Source organism: Sylvia atricapilla, chromosome 6, assembly GCF_009819655.1.
Source record: "Sylvia atricapilla isolate bSylAtr1 chromosome 6, bSylAtr1.pri, whole genome shotgun sequence".
NCBI classification, from domain to species: Eukaryota; Metazoa; Chordata; class Aves; order Passeriformes; family Sylviidae; genus Sylvia; species Sylvia atricapilla.
In genome coordinates, this window is record NC_089145.1 from 15,544,639 (window position 1) to 15,571,991 (window position 27,353).

General features: G+C 48.3%; 2 protein-coding genes across 2 annotated transcripts in view; one reads left to right on the top strand and one right to left on the bottom strand.

Moving 5' to 3' along the window:
* The window catches only part of TSPAN32 (tetraspanin 32), a 31,009-nt gene extending 17,127 nt beyond the window's left edge, over positions 1–13,882 (bottom strand). Inside the window, exons 1-4 of the mRNA XM_066320882.1 lie at positions 13,731–13,882; positions 11,691–11,805; positions 10,336–10,433; positions 3,709–3,783 (exon numbers count right to left, since the gene is read on the bottom strand). Of these exons, the coding sequence (XP_066176979.1) occupies positions 3,709–3,783; positions 10,336–10,433; positions 11,691–11,805; positions 13,731–13,796 (354 nt within the window). The 5' untranslated portion in view covers positions 13,797–13,882. The remainder of the gene's footprint in view (positions 1–3,708; positions 3,784–10,335; positions 10,434–11,690; positions 11,806–13,730) is intronic.
* A 7,901-nt stretch (positions 13,883–21,783) lies between these two features.
* On the top strand, positions 21,784–22,816 carry ASCL2 (achaete-scute family bHLH transcription factor 2). Its single transcript, XM_066322254.1, has 2 exons — positions 21,784–22,400; positions 22,500–22,816. Exon 1 carries the CDS (start codon positions 21,871–21,873, stop codon positions 22,387–22,389), a length of 519 nt encoding a protein of 172 aa, XP_066178351.1. The 5' UTR covers positions 21,784–21,870; the 3' UTR covers positions 22,390–22,400; positions 22,500–22,816.
* The last annotated feature ends 4,537 nt before the right edge of the window (positions 22,817–27,353 follow it).

Below are 27,353 nucleotides of genomic sequence, written 5' to 3' on the forward strand. Positions count from 1 at the left end.
CCATCCCCTATGCCCTCCCATGCACATCAGTGTCTCGTTCACTTTGCACCACTGTTCTTCCTCAGACAGGTCTGCAACAATTCTCTACCAAGACCACATCTCCCATCAAGAAGAGGAACAACTGGAATGCAACTTTTTAGGATAAAGCATGATAAATCTGAGGTTCATGACTGCTGCATATCTGGCATACATTACTTTAAGAAAACAGGCTATGGTGACATCGAGTCCATCTGGAATGTGGATAACTTGAAATTAAAACATTCAACATCTGTCTGAAAGAATATGTCCAGAAGTTACAGAAGGTCATGAAAGCAGAAAAGAATGGGAAACGAGAAGATTCATTTTGTTTACAGTGCCCAGGTCTGAGAATATCAAATATTTACAAATAACTCTTCCTTTCCTCCCTCCCCAGCTTCTCTGTAGGAAATACTGTAAAAAGGGCCCTGAAAGAGCCACACAGGCAAAATAGGCATCTTGTTTTCATCATGTTCAAACAACATTTCTTCCATTGTCTTTTGATAATAACCACGAAAACAATTTTTCAACTGAGTATTGGGTTTTACTATTTCAGATTATTTTCTGGAAGAGGAGTCTGCTTTATGAAGAAAATGTAGATTTTTTTTTTTTTTTTTTTAATCTACAGGAGTAAATCACTGAAGCATATGCCATGGATTAGTGCAGGGGAGACCTCCCATCCCCAGCTTGCAAAGGGAGGGGAGGACTCTATTTTCAGTGCTGCCTGTGTTCGGAACCTTGCCAGCACGAAGGGAGAGGATGGGAACTACTGATACCAGCTCCCAGCTGGCATTTCCAAAATGAACAGCTTAATTTTCTGTCTGGCATTCCACTGGAAAGTCAATGTATTTTTCATGGGAAAAACTGAAAGTTTTGTTCTAGCCATGAACATGGAGGCAGTACCCCTCAGCACTCTTAGTGATCCAGGCATGTGTAATGGCCATATTCACCCATATTCAGTTTTACATCTCAGTTCTGTTCCTTTCTTGATAGCTGTATACATCCCATCAGGCTTACAAGACACCCACCCACTTGGTTGGATTTGATTTCACCCCCCTAGACTACCACAATTAACTATTTTTGAAAGTACTGACATGCAGTAGGCAGCAGAGGACACCTGCTTGAATTTGGTTCTTTATTTTGAGAAGGACAAGGGAAAAAAAACAGCTCTATAATGAGACTTCAGAAGCCTTCTCCCTGCTTCATTAAATTTTCTGTATCACTGTGCTCCTGTCCTGGAGAGGCAGGCACATCTGTATTTCTTTCCATCACCCATATTTTTCTCTCACATCTGCATTTCTCTCTCTAGTGAGATGGGTTACTTTTCAGTCAAAACTAAATTTTCAACGTTCTGTAAGTGACACTTCTAATTAAATCTTCCTCATTTATATTCCCTGCTTTTCCTTAGATTTTAGAAAGCAGACAAAGACAAGATGGTCTCTCATGGTTTTTGGGTTTTTTTTTTTTTTCTGTTGTAGAAAAACTGCTGGTTTTCTTTGCCCAGAAAGTCAACCTTTTACAAAACCCCTAATTTGCCTAGTGGAACTATTTTGCTTACAGAAACCAAACCAATTACCAAAGCTAACCATAACCGTGGGTTCATCTGTGGGCAGGGCACTCATAGCAAAAAAAAAAACCCGTAAAAATAATTTGAAGTAAAAACAGATGTGGTGCCTAGGAGATATACAAAGCAATACTCCTTTAAATATTTTCAGCAAAATATGTTTGCATGGCACATCCCTGTATTACATAACCCAACATACAACCTTTTTCTTGCAGTCTTTTCATGCCCTGCACCATGTATGTAGATTAACAGTAAAACTAAATAAATAGTCTATTTAGAAAACACAATTTCACAATGCCAACCAGACAGTTTCTGATGACATTTCTTCTTTACTGACACAGCCTTTGCTTCAGTGTACAATTTAACATCTGCAGAAAAAGGAGGAAAGTGTGCTCCCTTCTGTGTTGGTCATGAAAATCGAATTATTTCCATATTAAACTGTTAGAGGGAATGTAATAAATGTTGGTAGTTTTGCCTGAAACAATAAGGAAAAAAAATAAAGAGGCTGTAGAAAGACATTATTTTCATGGATGTCTCAGCTCTGATTGAATCCACTTCAGCCAGTTCCGTGTACAGATAAAAGATGCTGTTGTACTATCAGCACTCACCCTAACTTTTCCAAAGCAGTTGCACAAATTCACAGAGGAAAAACCCAAGGAGAACATTAAAGGCAAAGGCACCAGCAGGTGCCATCAGTAGACACCTGGGCCACAAGCTGCTGGCATCTGAAAAAGCACTGCTTTGTGCTTGCTGGATTTTCATGCTGCTACCCTGGCTAACAGCAGGTCAACCAAAAATCTCCTTGGCCAACAGCTCCTACCTTGGGCAACAACTTTAGCCTGGTCCAGTGTAGCCACCTGCACATTTCAAAGAATTTTCAACTACTTGGGCACTGGCCAGCCCTGGGAAAACTTTCTAGAAAAGCAGGACCTTATCCCTCACCTTAACCTTGACTTCTGCTTTCAGAAGGACTGGTTTTTAATTTATGCACAGGACACTGAACCATTACAGGACAGGGCTCCTTGTGCCTGCAAAGGCAATTGCCACAGTCCCAGTATGAACTGAGTCTCCAGGATTTTGGAGTTATGCTCCTCCATCCAAGGAAATTTCCTCCAAGGAAATCTCAAGGCCAGAGTGGTCTTTGATCACCCCCAATATATGTAACCCTAAAAATATGGGCAGCATCAATCCCTAATTCACTGAGATTATGTTTCATGTTGCATCCTCATCGGTGCCCAGAACATTGCAGGTTATGGCTCATGCCTAGGGCTGGAGAGGAGCAAAAGAGAGACAAGGACTGAGCCACTGCATGAAACATCCATCACAGTTCCAAGCACTTCTCTGACTTATTTAGGTACTTGCCAAAAATACCAGTGTTGTGCTTTCAAAAGAAAGATGCCATGAATTTTTACATTCCCAAGTCTCTTAAATTTTGTAGTTTTTGAGTGCAGTGAGGCAAAAACAGGAATTAAGACCAACTAACCCATCACCTTGTATCTCCCACACTGCCCATCTACCACAGCATCAGCAAGCTCTGGGTTAACAATTCAAAACCCAACTTTCTTCCAAATTCAGCCTCCTGCATTCTTCTCTTTCTGGTCCAGTATGACTCAAAACACCATTTTTCATTCTTGTGTTTTCCACATACCACTGCTACATGTTAATAAACATATTTCCTGGGTGTTTCTCCTGGCCACTGCCAGGAGAACAACCTGCCACTGCTTTCGAATAGAGCCTCCCAATTGGCGTTAGCAGGAATTAGAACCAGCTGGAAATGACTTTTCAAAAGTCAAGCATCTCATTTAAAACAAAACAAAGCAAACATCCCCTGAAAAAAAATAAATTCCCAAAGCTAAGGAGACGTGCATTTTGTTTTGCCTTCAGCACGAAGCATTCACCCTGCAGGAGGTTTTCCATGGGCTTCTCCCTTCAGATGATCCCATTAAAGAGGCAGCTGATGAAGGTGACCCTGTTCTTCCAAAGGACAGATGCAACAGAGCATGGATGTGATAGACCTCAGTATGGATGGCTTAATTAACACCAGATGTTCCTTTTATGGGAGAAATATTTGCTACAAAAAAAAATCTCTGATGAGATGCTGGTGGTATTTCCAAGCAGCCAACACTTACCTCTGTGCTGTGTGTGTATCTCCAGCAGGCAGCTGGGATCAATCCACAAAAGGCCAGAGCAAAACAGAAAAATCCCTGAGGAGAAAGAGGAAAAATACCAACAGTTACAGCCTTGGGAGGAAAATACCCATTTGCAAACACAATCAGGACATATTTAATATGCTTGTTTGAGCAAGTTTCATTAAAGTTTAAACATCACCTTCTTTTAATATCCCTCATAATGTCAGTTACTTAAAAGAAATTAGATGGACAATAATGTGGTTCCCCATCAGGAACCCTCTAATTGCACTGTGGCCAACTGAAGAGTTTGACCAAAAAACCAGGCAGCTTTTTGCAGTGCAGTTAATCTATTCTGCCCAAATTCCTCTTGGACAAAGAGGAGGTATAAAACATTATATTTACAGTAATGCTTCCCTTCTGCTGCAAGACTGTGCTCCAGAATAACATCTCCTTCCTCCTGGGATTCAGTCCCCATGCATTTAAAACTTGGCTATTGGCTTCAAAGATCCTAGTCCATAAAGATGCAAATAATTGGGATAGAGATAGAAATCAACCTGCTCTGGAAGAGGAGCTGGACTTAGTCTGTGAGCAAAGTGGCAGCTGCATGGCCAAGCTGCCTTCCTGAGATCAGCACCATCCTAGTTAGACAACAGGATGACAGAAATATAATCAAGGCCAGAAACTGACCCTGAAATGTCTAAACAATAACAGCAACTATGTAGAACATGGATTGACTTTTGTCTTCTTCCCTAGGCTTGCAGAGCTGGAAGTTACATGCTTTGTGTTTTTATTTGAACAAATCTGGACTAAAACCCCCACACACCCTGATATAAAAAGCACTCGCCTGCTGTGACAGCTGGACCAAATGATCTTGTTCACATGAAAAAAAAAAAAAAAAAAAAAAGTGCCTGTAAAGTGTTTGAAGGCTAAATGGGCTCATCCAATATGAATCTGCAGCTTAGTCTAGGAATGACAAAAGATGATGAATAAACATTGGTTGAAAATTAATGCCCATATAAGTTTTTCCATGAAACTGTACCTCTTTCAACACAACATTATGTGGGAAACTTACCCAGCTGACTGCACCTTATTCAGATCTCTATTTCTTTTCTCTGACTGTTTTCATTCTATGATATAGTTGAAATAACTAGAAAAAGTTTAAATCTTTCATGAAATTTTACCAAATTCAAGCTTAAGAGAGGAAGAAGAACATTGCTCCTACCAGTTCTGCTTCACAAAAATAATTGCTTAAAAGATACAGTAAAAAAAAAAAAAAAAAAAAAAAAAAAAAAAAAGCTCAAACTCATGCATAAGCAGCAAGAAAGGAAAATGTGTTACTTCAAATCCTGGAAATGAAAGTGAATGTGCCAGTAAAATCCTTTTGCTGGCTCTTGTCCATCTGTTCTGTTTCTCTGCCCTGCCTGGGGACTTTGCTCCTGGAATAAGACTGCCACTGGTATTCACCACTTTTTGGGGGGCTGCCTTGTTTCAGGCTTTGCATCAGACACTGGGGAAAACCCTGGTACAGCTCTTACGAAAAATCTTAAATTATGTATGTACAGTCTCTCCTTTCATTTGTTCTTTTTGGCAGCTGCCTGGCCATATAGCTGATGAGATCACTCGTTGCCTTGCTAGGAGCTAAAATGAGATTACCCAAGACACTAAAGAAGATGAGAGGAAAAGTCTGATCAAACACTAACATGACCAGGTGGTTACAAGTCATGAAGATGTGGAAGAGCTTGCAGGACCAGATATCTCAGACCAAAACCCAGCTAGAGTGGGGTGTTCAACCCTTCAGGTACAGCAAAAACTGGAGGGAGGAGGTGAGGTTACACCGGCATGTCAGGTTGCTCCTCAGTAGGACCACACCCTACATTTTGCACTGCCTCCAACAACTTCCCCACCAAACAAACAGCATTTTCACCAAAATCAAGTTCAAAGACAAGAAAATTAAAAAAAAAAAAAAAATTAGTCAGATAGAAAAACCAGCACTGATAGCAATGTGACTGCTCTTCTGCATATCATTCCATTAGAGTCATAATTCAAGTGACCCACCATGAACCCAGACACTGTGAGCAACAGGATGCCAGTTACAACCCCGATTTCTTCCCCTGTCCTCTCTGTTCCTTTCCCCACCATCTCCAGCACTTACAACATCTCTCTGAGGTCAGAACCCCCGGCAGATAAAAATCCTCCTTCTCATCTTCCCTTGCTCAGCTCCACCCCACATCTCAGTCCCTCAGCATCAGCTCTCCCTTTATTTCTGCCTGGTTTCTCTGGGAATACCAAGACACAGCCCTTTGGGGAGCTCCCCCTCCATCCAGCTGGTGCACAGCAATTACATGGCTCCGAGAACATCTTATAAATGAATTATGGCCTGCTTTTTACCTTCCCAGCCAAAAGGTTTTTGGAAGAGAAACTTTCTAATTGCATTAGAAGGCATTTGGAGAAAAAAGAAAAAGGCAATGTGCAGTTTGTATACAAAATATGGAAGGGTTGAGGCTGGTTTACCATCTCCCAGACCCTTGGAGCTCCTTGCAGCCATCCACAGGCTGCTGCCTGCTTCCTGTGCAAGAGACAGCCACATCAGCCCCGTGGAGGGCTGTCACCAGGCAGACATCAATTACTCTTTTATGAATGACCTTGCTTCCATCCTTGCTTCAAGGAACAATTTCTCTTTGACTTGGCGGAATCCACAGGAACAGCACACTGTCTGTTGGCTGGTATTTCTTTTAATTCGCCTTTTCTGATGCTTCTCCTTTGGTGAAGGAGGCCTGCTTTGGATGAGGGGGAGATCCTTTAGCTCATACTGTGTCTGTAGCTGTGTTCTGTCAAACTCCTACAGTTTCAGGGAAGGAGCTGACCTCTGCCCTGCTCTGCTCCTGTTGTTTTTTGGTGCTGCTGTGGTCATTGCAAAGGCCAGCTCCCTGCCAGACTGCAGCACCCAGAGGCACGGAATGGCGGGGCGGGGGTGGGGGGGGGGGGGGCAAACTTCAGATGGCATCCATCAGGTTGTGTCCCTCCCTGCCTGACCCAGTTCATCTAAAAGCACACAATGTTTTTGCCCTTTCACAGAGCAAACATAGTCAGTGACATCAGTCTGAAAGAGGAATCTATCCTCAGCACCAGCTCTGCCACTGGCACACAGGTGCCTCACTCAGAAGTGTTGCACCATGAGAGAGAACACAGGAGGCAGATTAAATTAGAAAGGAAGATGCTGAAATGTGCTGCAGTGATATTAAGGACCCTCTACACACTTGCCTACACCTGGGTATAATAAAGCAAACAGTGCTCTGTGCTGGCTGGCCCTATTAGCTCATCAGTCTTGATGAAAAACTGGGTTATATTGGGCATTCACTGAGGCTTTTTCCACTGAATTTTTTTGGAACATCTGCTCCATCCTGAGTACAAAATTTTCCTCTATACTAGTCGGGTTTTAGGCTGCAAAGTTCAGATGTGAGAATTTCAGCTGTGATATTATGGTCGGCATGGTGCTCCCCGATTTTTCTTTTTTTTTTCCTTTTCTCTGTCTGACCAGGTAACAACACATGATGTTTAAACCTCACTGGTACGAGTCTTTCCTTTGTGCAAACAGCACTAGGAAAACTGCTGTTTTCCTTCCTTTTCCTCCCCTTCAATAGCGACGTGGCCTCCAGGGGCTGTGAGAGCTGCAGGATATTTACATTCAGGATTGACTACATGATGTGCTGTAGATCACCAGAAAACAGAGTTTACCTGAGCTGGAGAAGAGTCAATAAAGCCTGTTGCTATTCTCCCTGTTTAAGAGGAGCTTTAAGTGTAATATTCCTGGATTTTAGAACATATTTTTTTACCCTTAAGTTCTCAATTACTTTCTTGGAACCAGCTTCCTCACAAGCAGCACTGGATGCACAGTAGCATCTCTCTGTTCTCATGATGCTGCTAATGCAGCTAGAAGACAATCTCCTGAGATGCGTGTGCTCAAACCAATTTGACCTGTCCTGGTTTCTAACCACTGTGCGCCCATTACTGTTATTAGAACAGCACCAGTAAGGCCTGCAAAGACCAGAGACTCCTCCTCTGTAGGCACACAGACCTCCAGACAGCCAGGCAGCATGATACATAATCCAAACAGACAAAAATGATTCTCCTGTAAGCCCAATCTGCATTCTTGTCAGCTTTTCCCCAGGGTAGTTGGTTTACCAAGTGGCATTGTGGTGGACCAGCCACATCGATGCAGACATCCCCCACGCATGGCTTGGTTTCCTGGATTGCCACAGATGTCAGGCAAATAGTCTGGTGTCTTCCCTCTTTGATTAAAGGGTGAATTAAATGGTCTTCTAAATAAGACACACTCTATGCAGGGAGGAAAAGTCCTTTAAAATCAATAGCGGGGAAAGATGAAAGACTCTCTATTGCAGAAGGAGGAAAAAAGCTCCAAGCAGCAGGGCTGATTACTCCTGTGAGCTACAGCACAGCAGGGACCAGCAGGGCTGGGCAACACATTGACCAGTTTTGGAGCCCCACAGGGCCAAACCCCGCTCCTGCCTACGACTGCACCTCTCTGCAGCCGTCAGGGCTGGCTCTCCCTGCTTTCGCTTCTTGCTGGCAGATCGAAGATTAAATGTGTGCCTTGGGAGTGGGAACTCGGGGCAAAACAAGCAGCGACCCGGCACTAGGTGAAAGATATCCTTGGGAGGGGAGGGGGCGATTTATAGGAATAGGCAAAGCCTCCGTGTGATTTAAGACGCCGATGAGCTCCTTGGAGGACTTGGAGCCGAGAATACCCTTGCTAGTGGCCATCTCTTGAGTGTCTCCCAGGGTTCCCGCTGATTCTTGAGGGTTGGGGACGTGCCGCCGGACCGCAGGGATCACGGAGGCGGCTCCCGTCCCGCGGCACGTCCCGGAGCGGGCGGGCGGCGGAGCGCGGCGCTGGAGCGGCCCCGCGCGGCTGCCAGCGGCCTCTCGCCTCCTGCCCCACGGCTCGGCCCAAATGATGCTCGAAGGCAGATCCCGTTATCCCTGCCGAGAGCTGCGTGGGATGAATCCTCGTCGCCACAGCTGCGAGGAAGGCACCTCGCACCTTTCCTCTGCTCCCCGCAGGGCAGCGACACCGTGACTTCCCTTCTAACGTGCCATCAGGGGATGCAGACGGCCACATCCCCCAGGGGACCCAAACTGTGGAAGCTAAAAACAAGGCAACAGGATGCACTAGGAGCCACAGAAATAAATAGCCAGTTTGAGGGTTCTGCCAGCCAGAGGTTGTTTTGGGGAGCAATGCTTGGCTGTGGTACCCCGAAGCAGCCAGGCTGGGGGAGACGATGGGTGGCTGGAAGAAAAGCATCACCCACGTTCCAACGGGAAGGGAGAACAGCACTGTGTGGCCCTTGGACAGCAGCTCTGGAGTTCTCTTAGGATATGTTGGCGCTCTTTATTATTATTTTAACAGCCTGTTCTATGAAGTGGCATGTCCCAAAGTATACGAAAGAGTAAGGCAACAAATAAACTTTATAGAGAAGTTTGACTGTATCTTCAGGCAGCCATGACATTCTCCACGGATCTCTACATACCCAGCTGTTGGTTTATATGTGGTAACTGCAGGCACACATGAAAGACACTTCAGAAAAAGAGAGGGAAGTTACACATATTCTGCTTAATTCATGGGATCTCAGGCCCCTTTGGGCAGCTCAAACAGAGAAAGGAATATGATGCATTGAGAAGGTGAAAACATGAATTTCAGTGGCTGTTTTGCACTGAATTTTCAGGTGTCAGCTTCTCATTTCTGCCATGAGTATCATTTCCCCCAATTACACAGATTAGATCAATCTCTTAAAAGTTAGTGTATGACAGCAATGCAATTATTTTATATTAAGCAAGATTTCATACTCAACAACCTACCTGTTAACTCCTGCCCTTCACATGAGAAAACAAACAGTGAGGAGCACTTTGTCACTTATCCCTCCAGCTGCAAGGCTGGAAGCTGCTCTGTGCAGGCTAAGCCCCACATACAGGCTCTGTTTTGAAATGGAGCTTAGCTCACAGTGCAGTTTACTACTGTCAACATGGTCCAAGCCCAAACAGGCTGATGGAGAGGAAAAAGGGGGGGATTTCAACTCTTAGGTTATTTTTCCACCCTCTCCTTGTAGGCTGAAAATCAAGGTCCTACCCAAATCCTCCATGCCTGCTGCCCTGCTTTGTATGGATGTTTGCAGTGAGGTGGGAAAAAAGAGGAGCTAATTTTTCTGTCACAAGTCAGGGGAACCATGTGAGACTCAAAATCACACTGCTAAGGTTTCCCCACACAAACCATGTGTTGACTTGATGAGGGGGGGAAAAATCCTCTGGGAATTGTCATCACCTTAGTTGTTTGGCAGATAAACACCTTCTGAAAGCTGCATACACAGGACCTTGGCAAAAGAAACCAGGCACAGAATGATGCAATCCTCAGCCAGAAGACCTCTGCAAGGTCTCACTTTTTCAAAAACGTCCCCTTGCAGCACAAGGTGGAACAACAGGACCTCCCTCCTTCCCCAGGCGAGCATTCTCCCAGGCATAAGGCAACGCAGCCCCCAGCAGCACACGTTGTGGGGCCAGCCTCAGGTGACCAAAAGCCCCTCCCAGCCAGTCCCTGCAGGCATGGATACGCACCATGGCGGCGAGACACTGCGATTCCCGCACCGTGGCGGCAGAGCTCAGCAGGGCTGCCAGGATCAGCGTCATGCTCAGGCAGATCCCAAAGTAGAAAGCTGGAAGGAAGACAGACGTGGGAGTTATGGTCAGATGCCAGAGGCCTGGTCTGATGCTTAAGCCAGAGAGCGGCCAAAAAGTGCATTTTGGGGAGCCGGCCCCGAATGACCAGGTTGCAGAACTGAAATTTTTCTGTAATTTATTCAATACCCCCTGTCTCTGTATGCTTTGCTATGTATGTCTGGCAGGGCTGTAAGCCTCTGAGTGGTTTCCACAGCTCCAGCAGAGTGAAGCAGCCTAAAACGGTGTTGGTCCACCCAAGAGACCAGAAGCTGCCAATCACTTCAGCATTCTGATAAGGATACCCCCCCAAATGGGGGGTGCTGGTGTGCAGCAGCTGTCCCACAGCCTCTATCAGGACTCTGGGCATTGCTAATCTGGTGCAACACTCACCCTCTGGTTTCCTCCTGACCCAGGCAGGATCACAGCCAGTAGCCTGGGGCAGGGCTCAGGGACCACAGCACTGCAAAGGGCTTTGCTAGCCTAACCAAACAGAGGGAATGCTTGCAAACAAGACAAGGGGAAGCGTTGCTGGAGATGGGTGGCTAGTGTGGGACAGCCTGCAAGGCTGCAGTCAGTGCCAACATTTATGTGTAGGAATAGGGAATGAATGTACCTTAGCCTTGGACTAACACAGTTTTTATACCTGCCCTGTTAAACTGAATTTGAGAACCAGGATCTCGAGAGGATATGAGCATGTTTAAGCCCAGAGTGCAGCTTGGAAGAAGCAGCAGATGCAAGTGCAGCAGTGGTGAGCAGCATATGTTAGTATCTGGGCTATCTTTGCTCTAGCCTTGTACCTACTCAGTTTATACTTCTCCCTTGTGAAAGTGAAAATACTACACATTTCCTCAGAAAAGCCTGAGGTGCTGCCAAGCATTTCTTCTCCTAGCCTCAATTTTCTGTGTTCTGCTTCAACTCCTGTAGTTCCCCTTCCCGTGCTTCCAGTCTCCTGCCAGTGCAGTGACTGAGGAGCTCCTGAGTTACCACAGCACAAGAGCTGGAGAACAGAGGAGCAGGTACAAACAGAGAAGCACCTGAGCACCCCGTGCATCCACAGCATCCTTTGGTTACAGGCAAGCAGGTTTGATCTGGGGAAAGAAAGTGCCTGTGGGACTGTGTTAGTTCTAAAGCAGCCTCCAAAACCCAGCTCCTTCCTCCTGTTGAAATACCCCTGAATTTTCCTCTATTGCAGTAAGGAATTTTGCAGCTCCAGGTATCACCAAAGGTCTCACTGGGTTGTGACCACAATGTACCTGTGTGGTGGATGACCCTGTAGGCATTGCTGTCCAGGGAGATGTTGCTGATGAGGGTGAAATGGAGCCCATAGTGGGTGACTGTGCTCAGCGTGGCAATGGAGAGCCCCAGCAGCTGGAAAAGAAGGGTTTCAGGAAAAGATTTACAACACAGCAGCTCCTGCTGGGTGCACACAAAGGTTTGAGGTGTATCTGGACACTCCTGCACCCCATGCGAATGCAGACAGCCTCATCATTCCGAGACCACCACGTGTACCCCAAAATGCACATAAAAGGACAAACCCTAGACACTTAAAAATACTAAAGCTGTTTTTCTCTCTTGCGTCATGAGTGCATGTGAGACTGTGCAGCCCACAGTCTCTTGGCCAGTACCTATGGATTAAATTTCCATCACAAGAAGAAAACTGAGAGTATTGATGCTCTTGCAGCACACCTGTGCAGTGCCACCCCACTCTGTTAAATTGTGCACATGTGGCTGTGAGGGCTGCCAGCTTCAAGAGGGGTTTTGAGCAGGGATGAAGTTCTCTGCTTTGCTCTTTGGTATTACCAGTCTCATTGCCTGCCGTTGGCTCTGTTTCCTATGGTAGAGTGCAAAGATCTGAGTCCTGTACTACTCTAAGCTGTCTGGGGTGGTTTCTGTCTCTGCAAGGTATTGCTGGTCTGTCTGTTTCTGTCCCACCCCTGCGAGCACCGGTATGCTTAAGGTGGTAACTACTTGCACATCACCTCTCCAGGTGATGGAGAGGGAACATTTCTGATATCACCTGGCTCTAGGGCTGGGCTCTTTGCGGCATGACTGGTGGCAGAGCTGGGACAAAGGCACCAGCAACAAAACCAAATCCAAATCCAAATCTAGTGTAATGAGCCTGGAAAATACAAAATGTAAGGCTACTCCTAGCTCTGAAGATAAGGCTTCATCGTTTTGTGCCTTTACAATACAGAAAAACGAGGCAGCTATACCTGTGTCAAACATGACAGTGCAATTTCAACATAATCCCCACTGTGTGACATTTTCTAAGAGGTTTTGCGGGAGGCTTACAGTCTCAAAGACTAAATCCATCCAAACCATAGCATTTTGTCTAACCTAATTTGTGTCACCCTCTGATCCTTCAGACTATGTATTACTGCATATCTTGACCCATGCCCAGCAAAATATTAAGTGCAACATCAGTTAGCTCAGATGTTCATGTTCTCCAAGTGGCATGTTCTGTTATTTGGAAGAGAGAACCACCTTACAGCCATTGCAGTCTTGGAATGTAGAAATTTGGAAAAACTAGAAACTTCATTTGTGGCCCAAAATAAGGTATTACCGTTTAATTACACGCTTAACAAGCCACCAACCCTCTTTGAACTAAATACAGATTATTGTTATTGCTGTTGTTATTATTATTAAGCTGGGAAGTTTTGATGAAGTGAAAAGTCAACAAGAACATACAAGTCAAAGCATCCACGAGAAGTGTTTTCCAGTTTTCACCATTTCCCATCAGCTCTAACAGCAGTTGTCCAGAAACTCTTCTTGAATTTGCTTCAAAAGCTGATAAAAAGAGTCTCTGGAATTGCTTTCACTTTGCAGTGCTGATCCACAGGTTTCTCACTCACACTTCCACCAAAGCCTTGCAGTTTCATATCCTCACTGTTCCCACCTGCAGCTGACCACCCTCCCAGCAGCAAGCATGACTGTAGCAGGTCCATCCTCTCTCTTTTGTTCCAAGGAGACAGGAGCAAATATCTTTTTGCTGAAAACCAATCATTCTGCCAGCAGCGACCTTTTCTCTCTCCTTAGAGGCAGCTGCTGAGTTGTGAAAGAGCCTCAGTGGTGTGACAGCCCAGAGAAACCAGAAGTCTATCAGAGGAGGGGGGGTGATGCTGGTGGCCAGCGATAACCGCCCATGGTGCAATGATAACTCAGGCCGTTGGCTGTGCTTGCCCTCCACCCGCCAAAAACAAAACGTGGGAAAACCATCTCCCCTCAGAGTGGGGATGGGAAAGGCAACAGCTCACCTCGGTTCTGCAGAGATCCCCCCAAACCTGCCTGCTCACCATGACACAGAGGCTGGTCACCAGCAGCTGGCACTTGGTGGTCCTCATCCTGCACCTCAGTCCCATGGCAGCTTGTCCCCAGAGAGAGCTGGCAGTTGGTCCCTCTGGCTCTTGATAAAGCCTGGGTTTCCACCAAAGGGAGGCATGGCCACAGCGGGGCCTCTCAGGAAGTGGAGTCCCCACCACATGCTGATGCACCTCCTCCTGCCTGATTATTAAATCCTCTTTAGGGCAGTCACCTTCTGCACAGGCTCTCAGTTAGCTGCTGTCAGCTCCCGCACAGCCACCTGGGAAAGAAAGAAAGGCATACAGAGAAACAACTTTTCATGGAGTTTGGAGCAAAAGCTCCTTTTAAAAAAAATGAAATTAAACTGTTCAGTCAAGAGTCAGTGTCAAAATATCCTGATTTTGACTTTCACTGGGATACAGTTTTGCTTGATAAACATTGTTGGTAACATTTTTTTAATAATCAGCATGAATAATATTTTGGGAAAACGTCTAGGAAAACAAGATTTAAAAAGAAAAAACCCAAAAAACCCCCCAAAAAACCCCCCAAAACGCACCTGTTGTTTAAAGAAGTGATTAACCCCTCGCCCCAGACAGATCTGTGTAAGAGTCTTCTCTCCCCATGTAAAACCACCGAATGGCAATAACCTCTGGCTGAGCCTCTATTAGAACCTGCATTTGCAGATAAGGGGAAAAAACACATTTGGTAGTACTTTATTCAGGAAAATGGCTACATAGACATATAACCCCCTGCTCAGGAGACCCTCACTGTCCATGGACATTTTAACTCTTCCTTTTTTTCACTCTCCTAGCACTGGAAGAGTCCATGGACCCGTGGCTGCAGAAGACTCAGGTGACTTCTGGACTTCAAAACCAGCTGTCTCCTGAATGCATACTTCTTAAATGTAAATCGCAAAGAAGCCTCAAGAACGGGCTGGCCAAAGTGAGCCTGAATGAGTGCTTCAATCATCCTTACTTTTGGAACCAGACTGGTGGAGAACAGGTGAAACAGACCAATAAAAAATAATTGCACTCTCCCCAGGTGGCAAACATAGGGTGTAAAAAAGTTAAACCATCCTGCAACAGTAACAGGAAGATGACGAAGAAGGAGAGGAATGAAAAAAAGGAAGGAAGATGCATTTTGCAAAGGGGAGGGGAGGGGAGGGGAGGGGAGGGGAGGGGAGGGGAGGGGAGGGGAGGAGAGGAGAGGAGAGGAGAGGAGAGGAGAGGAGAGGAGAGGAGAGGAGAGGAGAGGAGAGGAGAGGAGAGGAGAGGAGAGGAGAGGAGAGGAGAGGAGAGGAGAGGAGAGGAGGAGAGGAGAGGAGAGGAGAGGAGAGGAGGAGGAGAGGAGAGGAGAGGAGAGGAGAGGAGAGGAGAGGAGAGGAGAGGAGAGGAGAGGAGAGGAGAGGAGAGGAGAGGAGAGGAGAGGAGAGGAGAGGAGAGGAGAGGAGAGGAGAGGAGGCGAGTTGCACAAAGCCATGAGCATGGGGAGAAGCATGTCATGATTTTCTGACTACATCACTAGCTTGCTTTCCAGCTCTCCTGCAGAGCATCTTGGTTGCAGCCTCCCGAGACTCCAGTGAGAGCTGTCACAGCCAGTGCCAGAAAAACAGTTGTCCTCATGGCTCACGGGTCCCTGCCCTCATGCCCAGGAGGAGACACTGAGGCACCCATGTACAGAGACCTTCCTCCTCTGGCCACCAGCTGGAGACCATCTGAGGAAAGAAAACCAATGGATGGATAGCAGGGCAGGAGGGCAGTGGGTAGAGGACAACAGGCTGGTGAGGCAGCTGATGCCAAACCACCCACGTTCAGCAGCAGGATCCCTGAGAACAGACCAGGTGGGGAAAATGCCTTATAAGACACTGTCAGAGTTAGGATTGTGTCGGAATTCAGAACTGTAACCACCTGTCACTTCTTCCGGTACTAGAGGACAAACGGGGGTGTTACCACCTGCATTTTCAAGGGGAAGGATCCCTGCTACAAAGTGCTGGCCCACCGGTGGAATTACAGGTTAAATCTGGATGGGCTGCAAGAAAGTACGAGCACAGCTCTCTGTGTAGCACCAAGCCACGTCAGCCCAGCCGCGAGCGACAGTCACCAAGCCGTGTCACCTGCCCTGAGCACGCCCGGAGCCTGTTTCACAGCGGCGGACGGAAAAAACCCCATGGAGCCCACCTCTGTTTCCCCTTAGATCCCACTTCTTTACCCAGTCCCAAACACCTGCAGCCGCAGAGACCTGTGCGAAGCCGAGTCTCACACTAGAGGTCCCCACAGGCCAGCAGAACCCTTTCCCGAAGGGCGGGATGATCGACCTGCTCTTTCTGAAGAGCATTTCCCACTCCAGTTCCGTAACAATCTCCTCAGTTCCCGCAGGAGCCTAGCACCTCACCTCAGGTCCAAAATCGTCATCTACACGCCTCGCAAGGGCTGCTAGTCTTCCCACAAAATATGTCCTTACCTCCTTTTGTCTCCAGCCATAAAAACGGGTACCTTCACTGACTCACGGAGCTCTGAAAGCAGCTGTGTAGCTTCAAAGAGCTGTGTTTAAACAGCTTCTTCCTCTGTTTTGGTTGAAAATTACTATTCCTGAGTAGCTTGACCATGTCTTCTGATGCTTCCCCCACCTGCAGTGCTCGGTGCCCCGCCTTTGTGCCCACTCCCTCCACTAACTGCTCTGCCTGCTGGGCTCAGGTGTTGGAGGGATTTTCTGCTGTTTCTCTTTCCTCTCTCTTACCCTCTATCCCATACGGGTATGCCTTGGAAGCTTCCTGTTCGGGGTACAGCATATATGGATTTCTAACATCACAAAAATAATAAGAGCAAAAGGAAAGCCACTCCCTCACCCAAAAGAAAGCAGGAGCATCAGTAGAGCTGGGATATTAAGATGTTGGGCTGTGATTAAGGACATGGAAGGGCACTGCTGAAGGGAGAACAGGGGACTCTGAGTGCTTATCCTACCTGTGCCCATCAACAAAGCAATCTGTGTGACACTTCACTTTCTATGGGATTAAACTTCCTCTGGGTGACCTGTTGTTGGCACACACCTGCCTCAGCAGGCAAGCAACTACCTCTCTGCCCAGAAAGCACTGGTGATAAGCAGGGTGTCTCCTCAGCCTCATCCCAAGGGGAAAGAGGCAGGGCTGGTGACATGCCAGGGAACCACCCTCACAGCCAGCACACGGGCTGGGTGGCAGCATGGCTTTTCCAGCAAGGCTCAGCCTCATGCCCACCCTGAAAGGTTTCATCAATTGATTCCCCTTTGCAAGGGCACAATTTATCACTCCCAAAAGCAGTGCAAAAAACCACAGGTGACCACAGCTCCTGCCTGTAGCTTCCTACCTACCCTTATCTCTGGTTATCAGTTGGAGCATGGAAAGATGGTAGTGAGTTTGAAAATACCCCAGGGAGCACAGGTGCTCTCTTTCTAGCCTTGTGGCAGCTTGCAGGTTTCTGTTATGAAAATACACACCAGCATCCCCAGCTGCATGGGTCTCAGCGGGATGTGACACCTAATCTGGAAGGGAAGGATTGATTTAAAAAAGGGAACAAAGCCAGATAATTTTCTTTTTGCAAAGCTATAACCCCCCAACCCTCTTCTGACCTGGAGAGAAATGACATCCACTCTTGTCAAAGGGATGTTCTGAAAGATTTGGGGGATTTGATGTGTTAATGTTGCACGGAGTGAACTTGTGACACTAAACACAAATGGAGGAGAAGAGGCTGAATTCATGCTGGTGCTTTCTTGACATCCACTTTTCTGGCGCTCATTCAATCAGTGCAGCCACCAGTGATGGAACAGCATCTCCCCAGCCTCAGATGCTCGAACTCTGTCAATGCAGCAGGGAAGAGAATCTTCCCCCTTGGCTTTGGGGCATTGCTACTCATCCTGAGAAAGAATGGGCTGGAAGCAAGAACAAGGATGTCACCCAGGAGCCAAAATTACGCCCATCATCCTGGCAGGACAAACCTGTGGCAGGTCCCTGCTGCTCTCAGAAGCCTCCTCCTTTTCCAGTCTACGCCACCATTGGGGAAAATACCTCTCCTCCACAGCAGAAAGCAGCTCCAAATGTGTCAGATTTACAAGTGTCAGTGGCTCAGCCCACTCGGCCCCTCAGCTACTGCCCATAACACGGCTGGATTCACCCTAAAGCTCGCTCGTAAATAAAACATGTCCATATCAAACCCCACTGCAGCCACAGGGATGACGGGAGGCCAGGGAGACTCACAGCCTGTGTCTGCCTTCCCAGGCACATCACAAGGATGCATTGTAAAGGCTGCTTAGCATTCATATAGCACAGACACACAATCAAAGCTAAAAATCAACTTTTAAACCCGGGGCCATCTCTTTTCAAAAAAGGAAAGAGAGAAGAAAATGGGGAGGAGCTGGGCTTTGCCAAGCTTCACATGCACCATACAACTCCACTGTGAATGGAAACAAGGCTGGCTGGAGGCTGCCTTGGAAGACACAAACCCAGAGAGAAATCATAATATTTCCAAAGCACGTCTTTACTTTTTATTATTTTCAAAGTGTGTCTCAGAAATCCTCTAGTGATTCCCAGGCAATTTTAAATTATTATAAATGAGCAAATAAAATGTCAGAAGAGTTATTGAAAATAGTTAATCAAGCCAGAGAAACATTACATGGAAAAAGAGCATAAGGTGAAAACAGGGAGTTCCCTGTCAGATTAACTTCTTTCTCCACTGAAAGTGAAAGAACCATACTCATAGCTCTAAAGAACACTGCTCTACTCAAATTATTTTTTCTTTTTCACATGCTATCTAATTGCAAACCATAACTGCCCAGGAGCCAGCTGTGCAGGTGATAGACCCTGAAGACACAATGCAAGCCCTGCCCTATCTAGCCCTGCTCCTAGCAAAATCAGTGTGAGCACAGCCCAGCCTGGTAAACGGGCTCACCAGGAACATGGCAGCTCAACTGCCCACCACCCTTTATTTCTGGCATTCATCCTCTCAAGTTTTATTGCAACAGGACCTCCACTGCTTTCCACTGAAGTCCAGAAAGTTTTGGCAAAATACCCTAAAAAGTTCATGTGAGCAGGCTGTAATGCATGGACTGACCCAGCAGCCCATGTGCAGCCTTCCTGCTGACACATGTGCCAAGCCAGGGGCAGGGCTTTGCTCTCACCTTTGGCAGGTGCAAGAACTAACATGTAGTGTAGAGGCCCTTTCCATAGGCCCTTTCCCCTTCTCCCAGAAGGTAATTTGGCCAGCTTGCAGCACACTGGCTGAAGCCACATGGAACTGCAAGGTGTCCACACCAACCATGAAATTATCATTTTTGCCTTACCTGCTCCAGGAGAGGAGAATTTCTTCTCCCCACTCTCTGGGAAAGGGTAGCACATTACTGGATGCTCTCTCTCCCCAGATTATGATCAGGAAGTTGATTGTGAACACAGACAGTGTTTAATGATGTCTTGTTCTACTGGATCCCTACATAGTCATTAACTTTATAAAGAGATTTTAAAGGAGATTGCATTTATCTGAGTACAAGATGTACCTTCCTACCTACCTTCCTGCAGACTGTTGGGGAGTCAGCTGCACTGCTAGCAAAGTGTAAGCACTTGCTGTGTGTTGTGCTCAGGCCCAGACCCGATGCCCACATCTGGCTGGAAACAAACGTTGTGACCAGCAGCCCTGAAGCCAATTCGGACAAGTCAGCTTCATCCTTGAGCTGAATGTGGAATCTCTGTGGCTGGAGGCTGCATGCTCTCCCTTGAGACTGGGTTTACTGGTGTGTGTTATTAATGAAAAAATTTCCCTGTAGCTATTTTTATATGATAAAAATCCAGTTATTACTCTTGAGCGTAGCACTTCGATACAGAAGGCTTTCTCTTGAAAAGTTTCGAGGGCAGCAGCTTCCCCTTTCCTGTGAGAAGGGTTTTCAACAGAAATCAAAGACAAGGTAATAAAAGGACATCAGTATTACTCCACAGCATTAATGCCCCTACTGACTACAGACTATGTTTGACAATGAGCACAAGGCAAGCCCCCTGCTCCAGCCAGGGCAGTTTTGCAGATGCTGGTGACAAGTGCATGACATTGCCTGAGCTGAGCAGTCTGTGCACTGCCAGCAAGGCACAAGCAGCTCCCCTGCACTGCTGGGAATCCACCTGCACTGCATGCCTTGAGCTGCTCCTCTTGGTTCAAGTCCTCCAGAGAAGCTGTAGGGCAGCTCATTGCTTTACCCCCAGGACTACAGCATGGCCACGGATGTCTCAGGAGCTGCTGAATTTGGGTGCTAAGGCTCCTGCGTGCTTGACTACCAGAAAATCAAAGTGCTCACAGGCTCCTTACTGTCAGGAATTTCGGCTCAGCTGTCTGTGACACTGCAGTGGGGCAGGTTCCTTCAAGCTACTGCCATTGCAACAGATCCCCAGGAAAAATACTTCTCTTTCAACATAATAGAACCTTGCTGCTCCCTAAATACGCCATTCAGGTACTAAAAAAGCCCCCTCTGTGTCACATCAAGGAATCACAGATAGCTCTTTGAACTACAATTTTTGGCTTAGATACACCTGAGGACCAGCAGCAAAGTGGTTCAGGACAGACAGGGGAATACAGACCCTTTGATATCCAAATCATGCTGCAGAGCCTTGCTGGCACCTGTCAATGTGATGACACCTCCCGGCCACCAAGTTGGAACCAGCTTGGAGCATTTTCCTGAGAGGGATTATGTTCACTCCCAAAAAGTGAAGCCCTGTAACTGAACTGCCTCACACTGTTGGGGTTTTTTTTTTTTTTTTTTTTTTTTTTTCTCTCTAAAGGCTGGATAGCAGCAAAGCCCCGAGGACAGCACACCCTGAAGCCTAGAGTGGACACAGCCCCAGGGCAGTAGGTTCATGTAGCTCCCCTTCCATCCACCCTGTTTATTTAGCAAAATGCCATGCATGTTATTTCTTCCCACAAGTTCCCAGGACTCCAAGAGGAAGCTCCTTTGTCCTCCCCATTCCATCCAGCTGCCTGAAAGCACCTTACCCTGCTGCTCTTCCCACCGGAGCTGGGCGGAGGGCTTGATGGAGAGACAAGGAGGATTGCTTGGCATGGCAAAAGGAAGCTGGGCTGAAAACCCCCGAGCTACAAAACCTTTGCATTTTCCTTCTTGCCTCCATGCCTTTATCCTTCAAACTCCCATCGAAGCCCAAAAAGCTGGTCTGCAGAGAACGGCGTTGGTAAGCCGACCCTCACCACTGCTAGAATTCTTTGTTACTATACACTTTTGGTGGTCGTAACAAAGCAGAGCCCCGGTGCGTCCCGTCTCTCTCTCAGGGAGCACGGACCGGCGGCCAGGTGCCGGCGCTCGCCGCTCCGCAGGGAAAGCGCTGGGAGCGGCGGCGCTGCCGGGCCCCGCCTTCCCCACACCGCGCCCGCGAGGAGCCCGCCCTGCGGCCGGGCCGGTGGCACCCCTGAAGGGACGGGACCCTCCGGGGGCCTCCACCTCATGCCCAGGGCGGCGGGGACTCGGGGCTGCTCCTGAGCGCCCGCTGTGAGGGGCGGGGGAGGCGGGGCGACAGTGGGGCCCCACCCCCGCGCAATCATCGTAAGAACTGAATTAAAATAAAATGTTAAAAGCTGCCAGGGCAGAGGGCGGTGGTTTGAGGGTTTGAGGGGAGGGTTGCAGCGGGGGGGCGGTGTGTGTGTATCTCTATGTGTGTATCTCTATGTGCGTGTATCTCTATGTGTGTGTATCTCTATGTGTGTGTGTGTGTGAGGGGAGTGGGGGGGGCGGCTGCCGGCGGCGCCACGCGCCGGGCGCGCGCGGGGGCGGGGGCGCGCGCGGGGGAGGGCGCGGGCGGGGGCGCGGCGGCGGCGGGCGCGCGTGGCGCGGCGTGCGCGGCGCGTGCGGCCGGCGGGGGCCCGGCGGCGGCGGCGGCGGCGCGTTGATAAGGGGCCGGCCGGCAGCGGGGCTCGCCGCAGAGGCGCGGAGCGGCGCAGGGAGAGCACCGGCATGGGGGTGAACTGCCCCGCGCTGCCCACACGCGCCTCCTTTGTCTCGCTTTAAATTTAGTTTCGAATTTATTTTTTTTTTAATTATTGGAAAAGTTTTGGTTGTTTTTAGATATATACTTTTTTTTTTTTTTTCCCCGCCCGCCGCCACCGTGGCCGCCCGGCGATGAACGGCGGGGCTCTGCCGCCGCTGCCTGCCGCCGCACCCCGCGGCCGCCGGCGGCCCGCCTCCCCCGAGCTGCTGCGCTGCAAGCGCCGCCTGGCCTTCGCCGCCCTGCCGGGCACCGGGGCGGCCGCGGCCGCCGTGGCCCGTCGGAACGAGCGGGAGCGCAACCGCGTGCGGCTCGTCAACCTGGGCTTCGCCGCCCTCCGCCAGCACGTCCCGCACGGCGCCGCCAGCAAGAAGATGAGTAAGGTGGAGACCCTCCGCTCCGCCGTCGAGTACATCCGCGCCCTGCAGCGGCTCCTCGACGAGCACGACGCCGCCGCCTCTTTCCCCGACGGCCGCGGGCGGGTGGCCGTCGGGGAAGTTGGCGGCGGCGGCGGCTACTCCTCCGCTTCTCCCTCCTTCGCCTCCTCCGCGCCCGGCTCGCCCTGCTCCTCCGAGGAGAGCGGCTACGACGCGGCGCTCAGCCCCGAGGAGCGGGAGCTGCTGGACTTCACCAGCTGGCTGGGGAGCTACTGACACGGCGGGAGGTGAGGGGCAGCCGCAGGGGAGGGGGCACCGCGTCCTCCCCCGGCGCTCGGGGGAGCGGGGCACGAACCCACCGGGGCTCTCCTCCCGTCTCTCCGCAGCCGCGCTCAGCCCGCAGCACGCCGCCACCCGCGGTCTCGGCGGCAGCAGCAGCATCCCCTCGAAAGTACTGGCCTCTACTCCGGCGGGGTCCCGGTGGCTGCTTTCCTCGCCGGGTTCAGCCGTCGTCTTGTGACTGTGGAAAGTGCAATGGGGTAGCTGACTGCGGGGTCCCGCTCCTTGTGAGGGGGAAGCGGCTCCGCCTGCTCGCCGGCAGCTGCCGACCCACGGAGAGGATGCCCGAGCGAACCTGCGTCCCCCCGCCGCTGCTGTCCGGTGTTGCTTTGGAGGGGTGGAAAAGAAAAAAAGAAATTAGAAACACTTGATGCTTCCTTGTTTCTGGAGGGGGAGGGAATTTTTTATCATGTCAGATTCTATTTTATATGTAACTTGAACTGCCTATAGGGACACTGGTGTATGAAGACTTATTTTTGTACAAGAAACCTTAGAGAAAAGGGATGAGATGGTTCTATTTTTAGCAGGTCCTATCCACTCGTTCTTGAACACTACCAGCTGGAATGTTTTGGGAACATACATGGTATAGATGAAAAGGTGTTTGTTTGGATTGTTTTTTTTAATTATTCTCTCCAAACACTTTGGTAAAAGACTGTAAAGTTATGTTGTGTTTTAACGTGATGTCTGAGTTTGCCTGGTGTGAAGGTCCACCTCTCTGAAAACTGAAGTTTTTTTTAAAAAAAGATTATTGAAGGCATTTTTGTATGCACTTGCTAGGATTTCTTAAGTTGTACATATGCAGTTTTTAAGAGAGTATCATATTTTATGTAAATTGACTTTATAAATAAAAATCTATTTATAAATGGCTTGAGGGCTGTAAGATACGTGTTGGCCAGAATTGTCCCAGGTGACTTAACTATGAAGGGGTGGGAGAGGGGAGTAACAAGCAATACAGCAGAGAGGCAGTTCTCCCTGGACCAGGTTTCATGTGCAGAAGGAAATAAGCACCATAGCATAATCTTCAGGCTTACTTTTTTCCCTCCCATTCAAGTGTTACAAATTCAGCACTTGGAGCTGGTCCTGCAGGGAAGTTGTGTGGGGAGCTGCAGATGTGCATAGGAGACAAGGCAGGCTCGGTGCTGGTAACCCCTGTCCTGCACATGCAGAAGGTGCAGCTGCAGGAGGCTGGGATGATGGGAGAGTCACGGGAAGGTAAGGAGGAAGTGGGTATCTGAAGTTTGTTTGTCCTGGCAGCAGCTCTTAGGAGGTAGGTTGGGGTGCCTTTATTCAGGGGAGCAGCACCTCTAAGAACTGTGTTTCCCTTTAAAAACCACATGAAACCCACAGTGTCCCACATTGTCCTATTCTAACCTGAGCTGTATGTACAGTCTTTATCTAAAGACAATAAGCAAATGTGAATTGCTCCTTGGAAACTACAGTCAGACTCATAAGCTCTGTCCATTACTACATGCCGAAGACCTGCTTCAGGGGAGGTGAGCCAGAGGTAAAAACTGTGCATCTTTAAGGTAAAAAAGCTGTGAAACAAAACACAGGGCTGATGACATGGAAAACTATGGCAGAGATTGTTAATTTCCTTAAAGAGCTGTAGTGAACGTTAGAAGTTGAATGGAGCAAAATGGGCTGGCCTGTAGAACATGCTGAACGAACACAAAGCAGAAATGGTTATTAAAATTGACCTACTTTACAGGGACCCTGTGTATAATTTCTGCTGCCTTAGTAGTGGGAAGGTAAAATTTTTCAGGAGTATCACTCAGCAATTCCAGATTCAGTAATTACAGTGGATGCTCTGTAATCGAGATCTGTAAGGGTATTCCACATACATGAGTCCATTCAAAGAGGGAAAAAAGCCCTCCAAAACAAGCCATGGGAAAATGAAGGCTCTAAGAGCACACAGCATTTAGGAGCCTGCAATCAAGAGCAATAGTTATTGTGCTTCAAGTTCATTCCCTAATAAAAGTTGCTCTAATAAACAGTCTCTTTGAACGGCACAGGGAATTCAAGTGTTTAATAAATGTCTTGAAAAGGTTTTGTACCCTTTATGGCTCTTCAACAGTACCCCAGGTAGGAGCAAGGTAAGTGAGCTGTCCTGGGCTGTGCTTGGCAGCAGCAGGGAGGCCTAGTGGAATGGGGGAGTAACGTGGTACCTTTCCCCAGGGAGAGTTTAAGGGCTTCATCCTCACAGATGACCTCCAAAAAATTAGCCAAACATAAACGCATAGAGAGGGACACATATTTATACTCAGCCTAAACCAACATCGTGTCATCTTTTCCAGGCAGGTTAGAAATTGGGACTGCTGCATTGATCTGCACCAGTGTCCCATTATTGCAGAATGCATTTGTTTAAAGCATGATACTACTGCTTGGCAGGGGTGGGGTTTTTTTTCCTTCCTTAGGTGAACTGATCGTTTTAGTATTTCCAAAAGCAGTATTTGGCTCTCAGTCAAGTAACTCCCAGCATTGTTACCAGGTACATCTGAGCACCCAAGATACCATTGCAGGAACTTTGAAGCAGTATCAACTGTAACTCTATCGGCAAGAAATTAGCTGTAAGCGATTTTCACTTAAGCAATACTAATATTAGGAGGGGAAAAAGAGCTTAGTCAGCATCACATTACCTTAATGCTGTCAGTCAGTGCTTCAGTCAAAACTAGAGGGAAATCAGAAAGGCACAATTTTCTTTCAAAACCCTCACAGTGGTCATGAGTCTTCCAAACAGCTGAAGGGGAAGAAGGTGCAGAAAAAAATATGTATGTGTGTTTTAGAAACACAGGATGGACAGAGGGACTCCTTTCCCCAGCCACGGTCATGGTGACAAGTCATTAAACATTCTCAGATCAACCTGTTGAAGAGGGCTCTGCAACAGCAGAGAGAAGGGTACTGAATCATTCAGCCCTTTAAAGGAAGCTTTAGGGAGGATACAAGGAAGGTTCTGTGGCAGTTGCAGTGGGTACCTTCAGCCAGCCCAGCTCACTCATCTTCTGCACCACTTGAAGGCTGCTCGGACCCCGTTGAGGAAATTTCTGACCCTAAAAACTCACACCTAGAACTCTGCTCCATTTATGCAAAATATATGACAGTTCAAACACTTGGAGATGAAAGCCCTCTGACCATGACCGTCACCTGTCAGCAACAGGAGTAACAGCAGATCTGTCTCATCCAGGTACTTCCCCTGCTTGGAGGAGCCAGCTACACTTGATGATGTGACCCTCAGTGTCTGGGTTAGCTCCCATCAACCAAGAGCTGCCCTGAGGGATTCCAGGAAGCCTGGGTGCCTGCTTAAACTGCTACATGGAACTTGTGGCCGGGATTGGGAATGCCTCTGATGAGAACGTAATTTCTTTTTAGATGTACAGCTAGAAACTCAGCGCCTAAAATGGAAACCCCAGCTCCCAGTAAGACACAAACCAAAACCTAATGTACAGGGTTGCAGGAGAGTCAGATAGTCAGATTTAGGCAGAAGAAAATATGCTGAGGAATTCTGAGAATTGAGAAAAAAAAACACCAAAAAAGGCTGGTGACCTCAGGGGGCACACCCTTGTCAATGTGCAGATACAAAGCACAGTTCTGTAAACCTCTCACATCTCCATCCACCAATAGTGGGCTCCGATTTCTCCAAGCAGCATTTCACAGGCCACAGACACGGCTTATAAAGCAGAAACAAGTTGCAGAATGGTGTCAAGATTAGCTGCCCCTATACCCAGGGGAAAGAACCCTTCAGTTTTCAACCACGGTCCCCTCCTTGGCATTTTTTTGTTACTTGGGCTGAAACTTTTCTTGTTACCCAAACCCCTTAAAGCCCAGTACATGGTAAAAAGAGTCTGATGCATTATTGCCCAGTAGTGTTTCAATGACGATGTTGTCCCTCCTGGGCAACCTCAACTTCGGTCCCATGGCTACACTCCTTCCAAATTTCTTCACATACTACTAAAAATAATTTTGAAGGAATGGCCTGTGTAGCCTGCTTGAAGGCTGGTACCCCACAGGAGAACCGAGGACGCAGGCAGGAGGATGCCCTGCAGCATCCCCATGGCAGAATGGCATTGCTAGTCCTCCTTGCAGGGAGAGTGGCTTCGGAAGAGCTCAGCACCACAGAAAAGAGAACATTAGGAGATAAGAGACCAGGGGAAAAGGGCTCTCTCCTGTTCCTACCACCGCAAGATATCACCAAGAAATACCCTCGGCCACGGATCGTCTGCAGAAAATAGCCCACGATTGGTTTCAGTGTAAAACAACTCACATTGACATTAACACCTCGTAAAGCTCTTATTACTGGACGGCAGGCAGCGAGGCGAGCTCCCTCGAACCAGCTTGTTGCTGCCTCCCCTCCCATCGGTGAGGAGCAGCCGCCAAGAAAATACTTGTCCTGCCAGCCTTTGGCGTGCGTAGCGAGGCTTTTGGGCTGCCACGGTCTGTGGGCAGACGGCTGTGTGCCGGGACTAGTCCCGAGGTCATTGCACTCCTTTCATGCAGGTCACAGAATAGCTGGCTAACAGCAACAATTTTCAGTCGGTTCTTATCTGGATTGGATGCGGGCCAGCTGCCTGGGAGGGTGCGTAGCTAGGAGTGAAAGGCAGCCCCTTGCACAGCTGACGGCAGGCAGAGCTGGCCTGGCTTTGCCCAGCTTGGGCACTGGCCAAGGAGGGTTCCATTCGCTTCCCAGAAACTGCCGGCAACAAAGCATTAGCCAAAGGCATACCTGGGAATAATGGGACTAACAATATGAAAGCAGCACCAGGTGTAATCACAGGTGAATGTCACACCCTAAGGAGGCTATCGGGCAGTATAACAAATAACTCAGAATTCCAGGGACACCATCAACGCCCAGCTCCTTGAGGGCTTTGTGCACACTCTGGCACACAGGAACAGAGGAGCTGTGCCAG

Excerpts from the sequence above, each read along its gene's own strand:
- ASCL2 (XM_066322254.1), top strand. The coding sequence starts at position 21,871 with ATGAACGGCGGGGCTCTGCCGCCGCTGCCTGCCGCCGCACCCCGCGGC.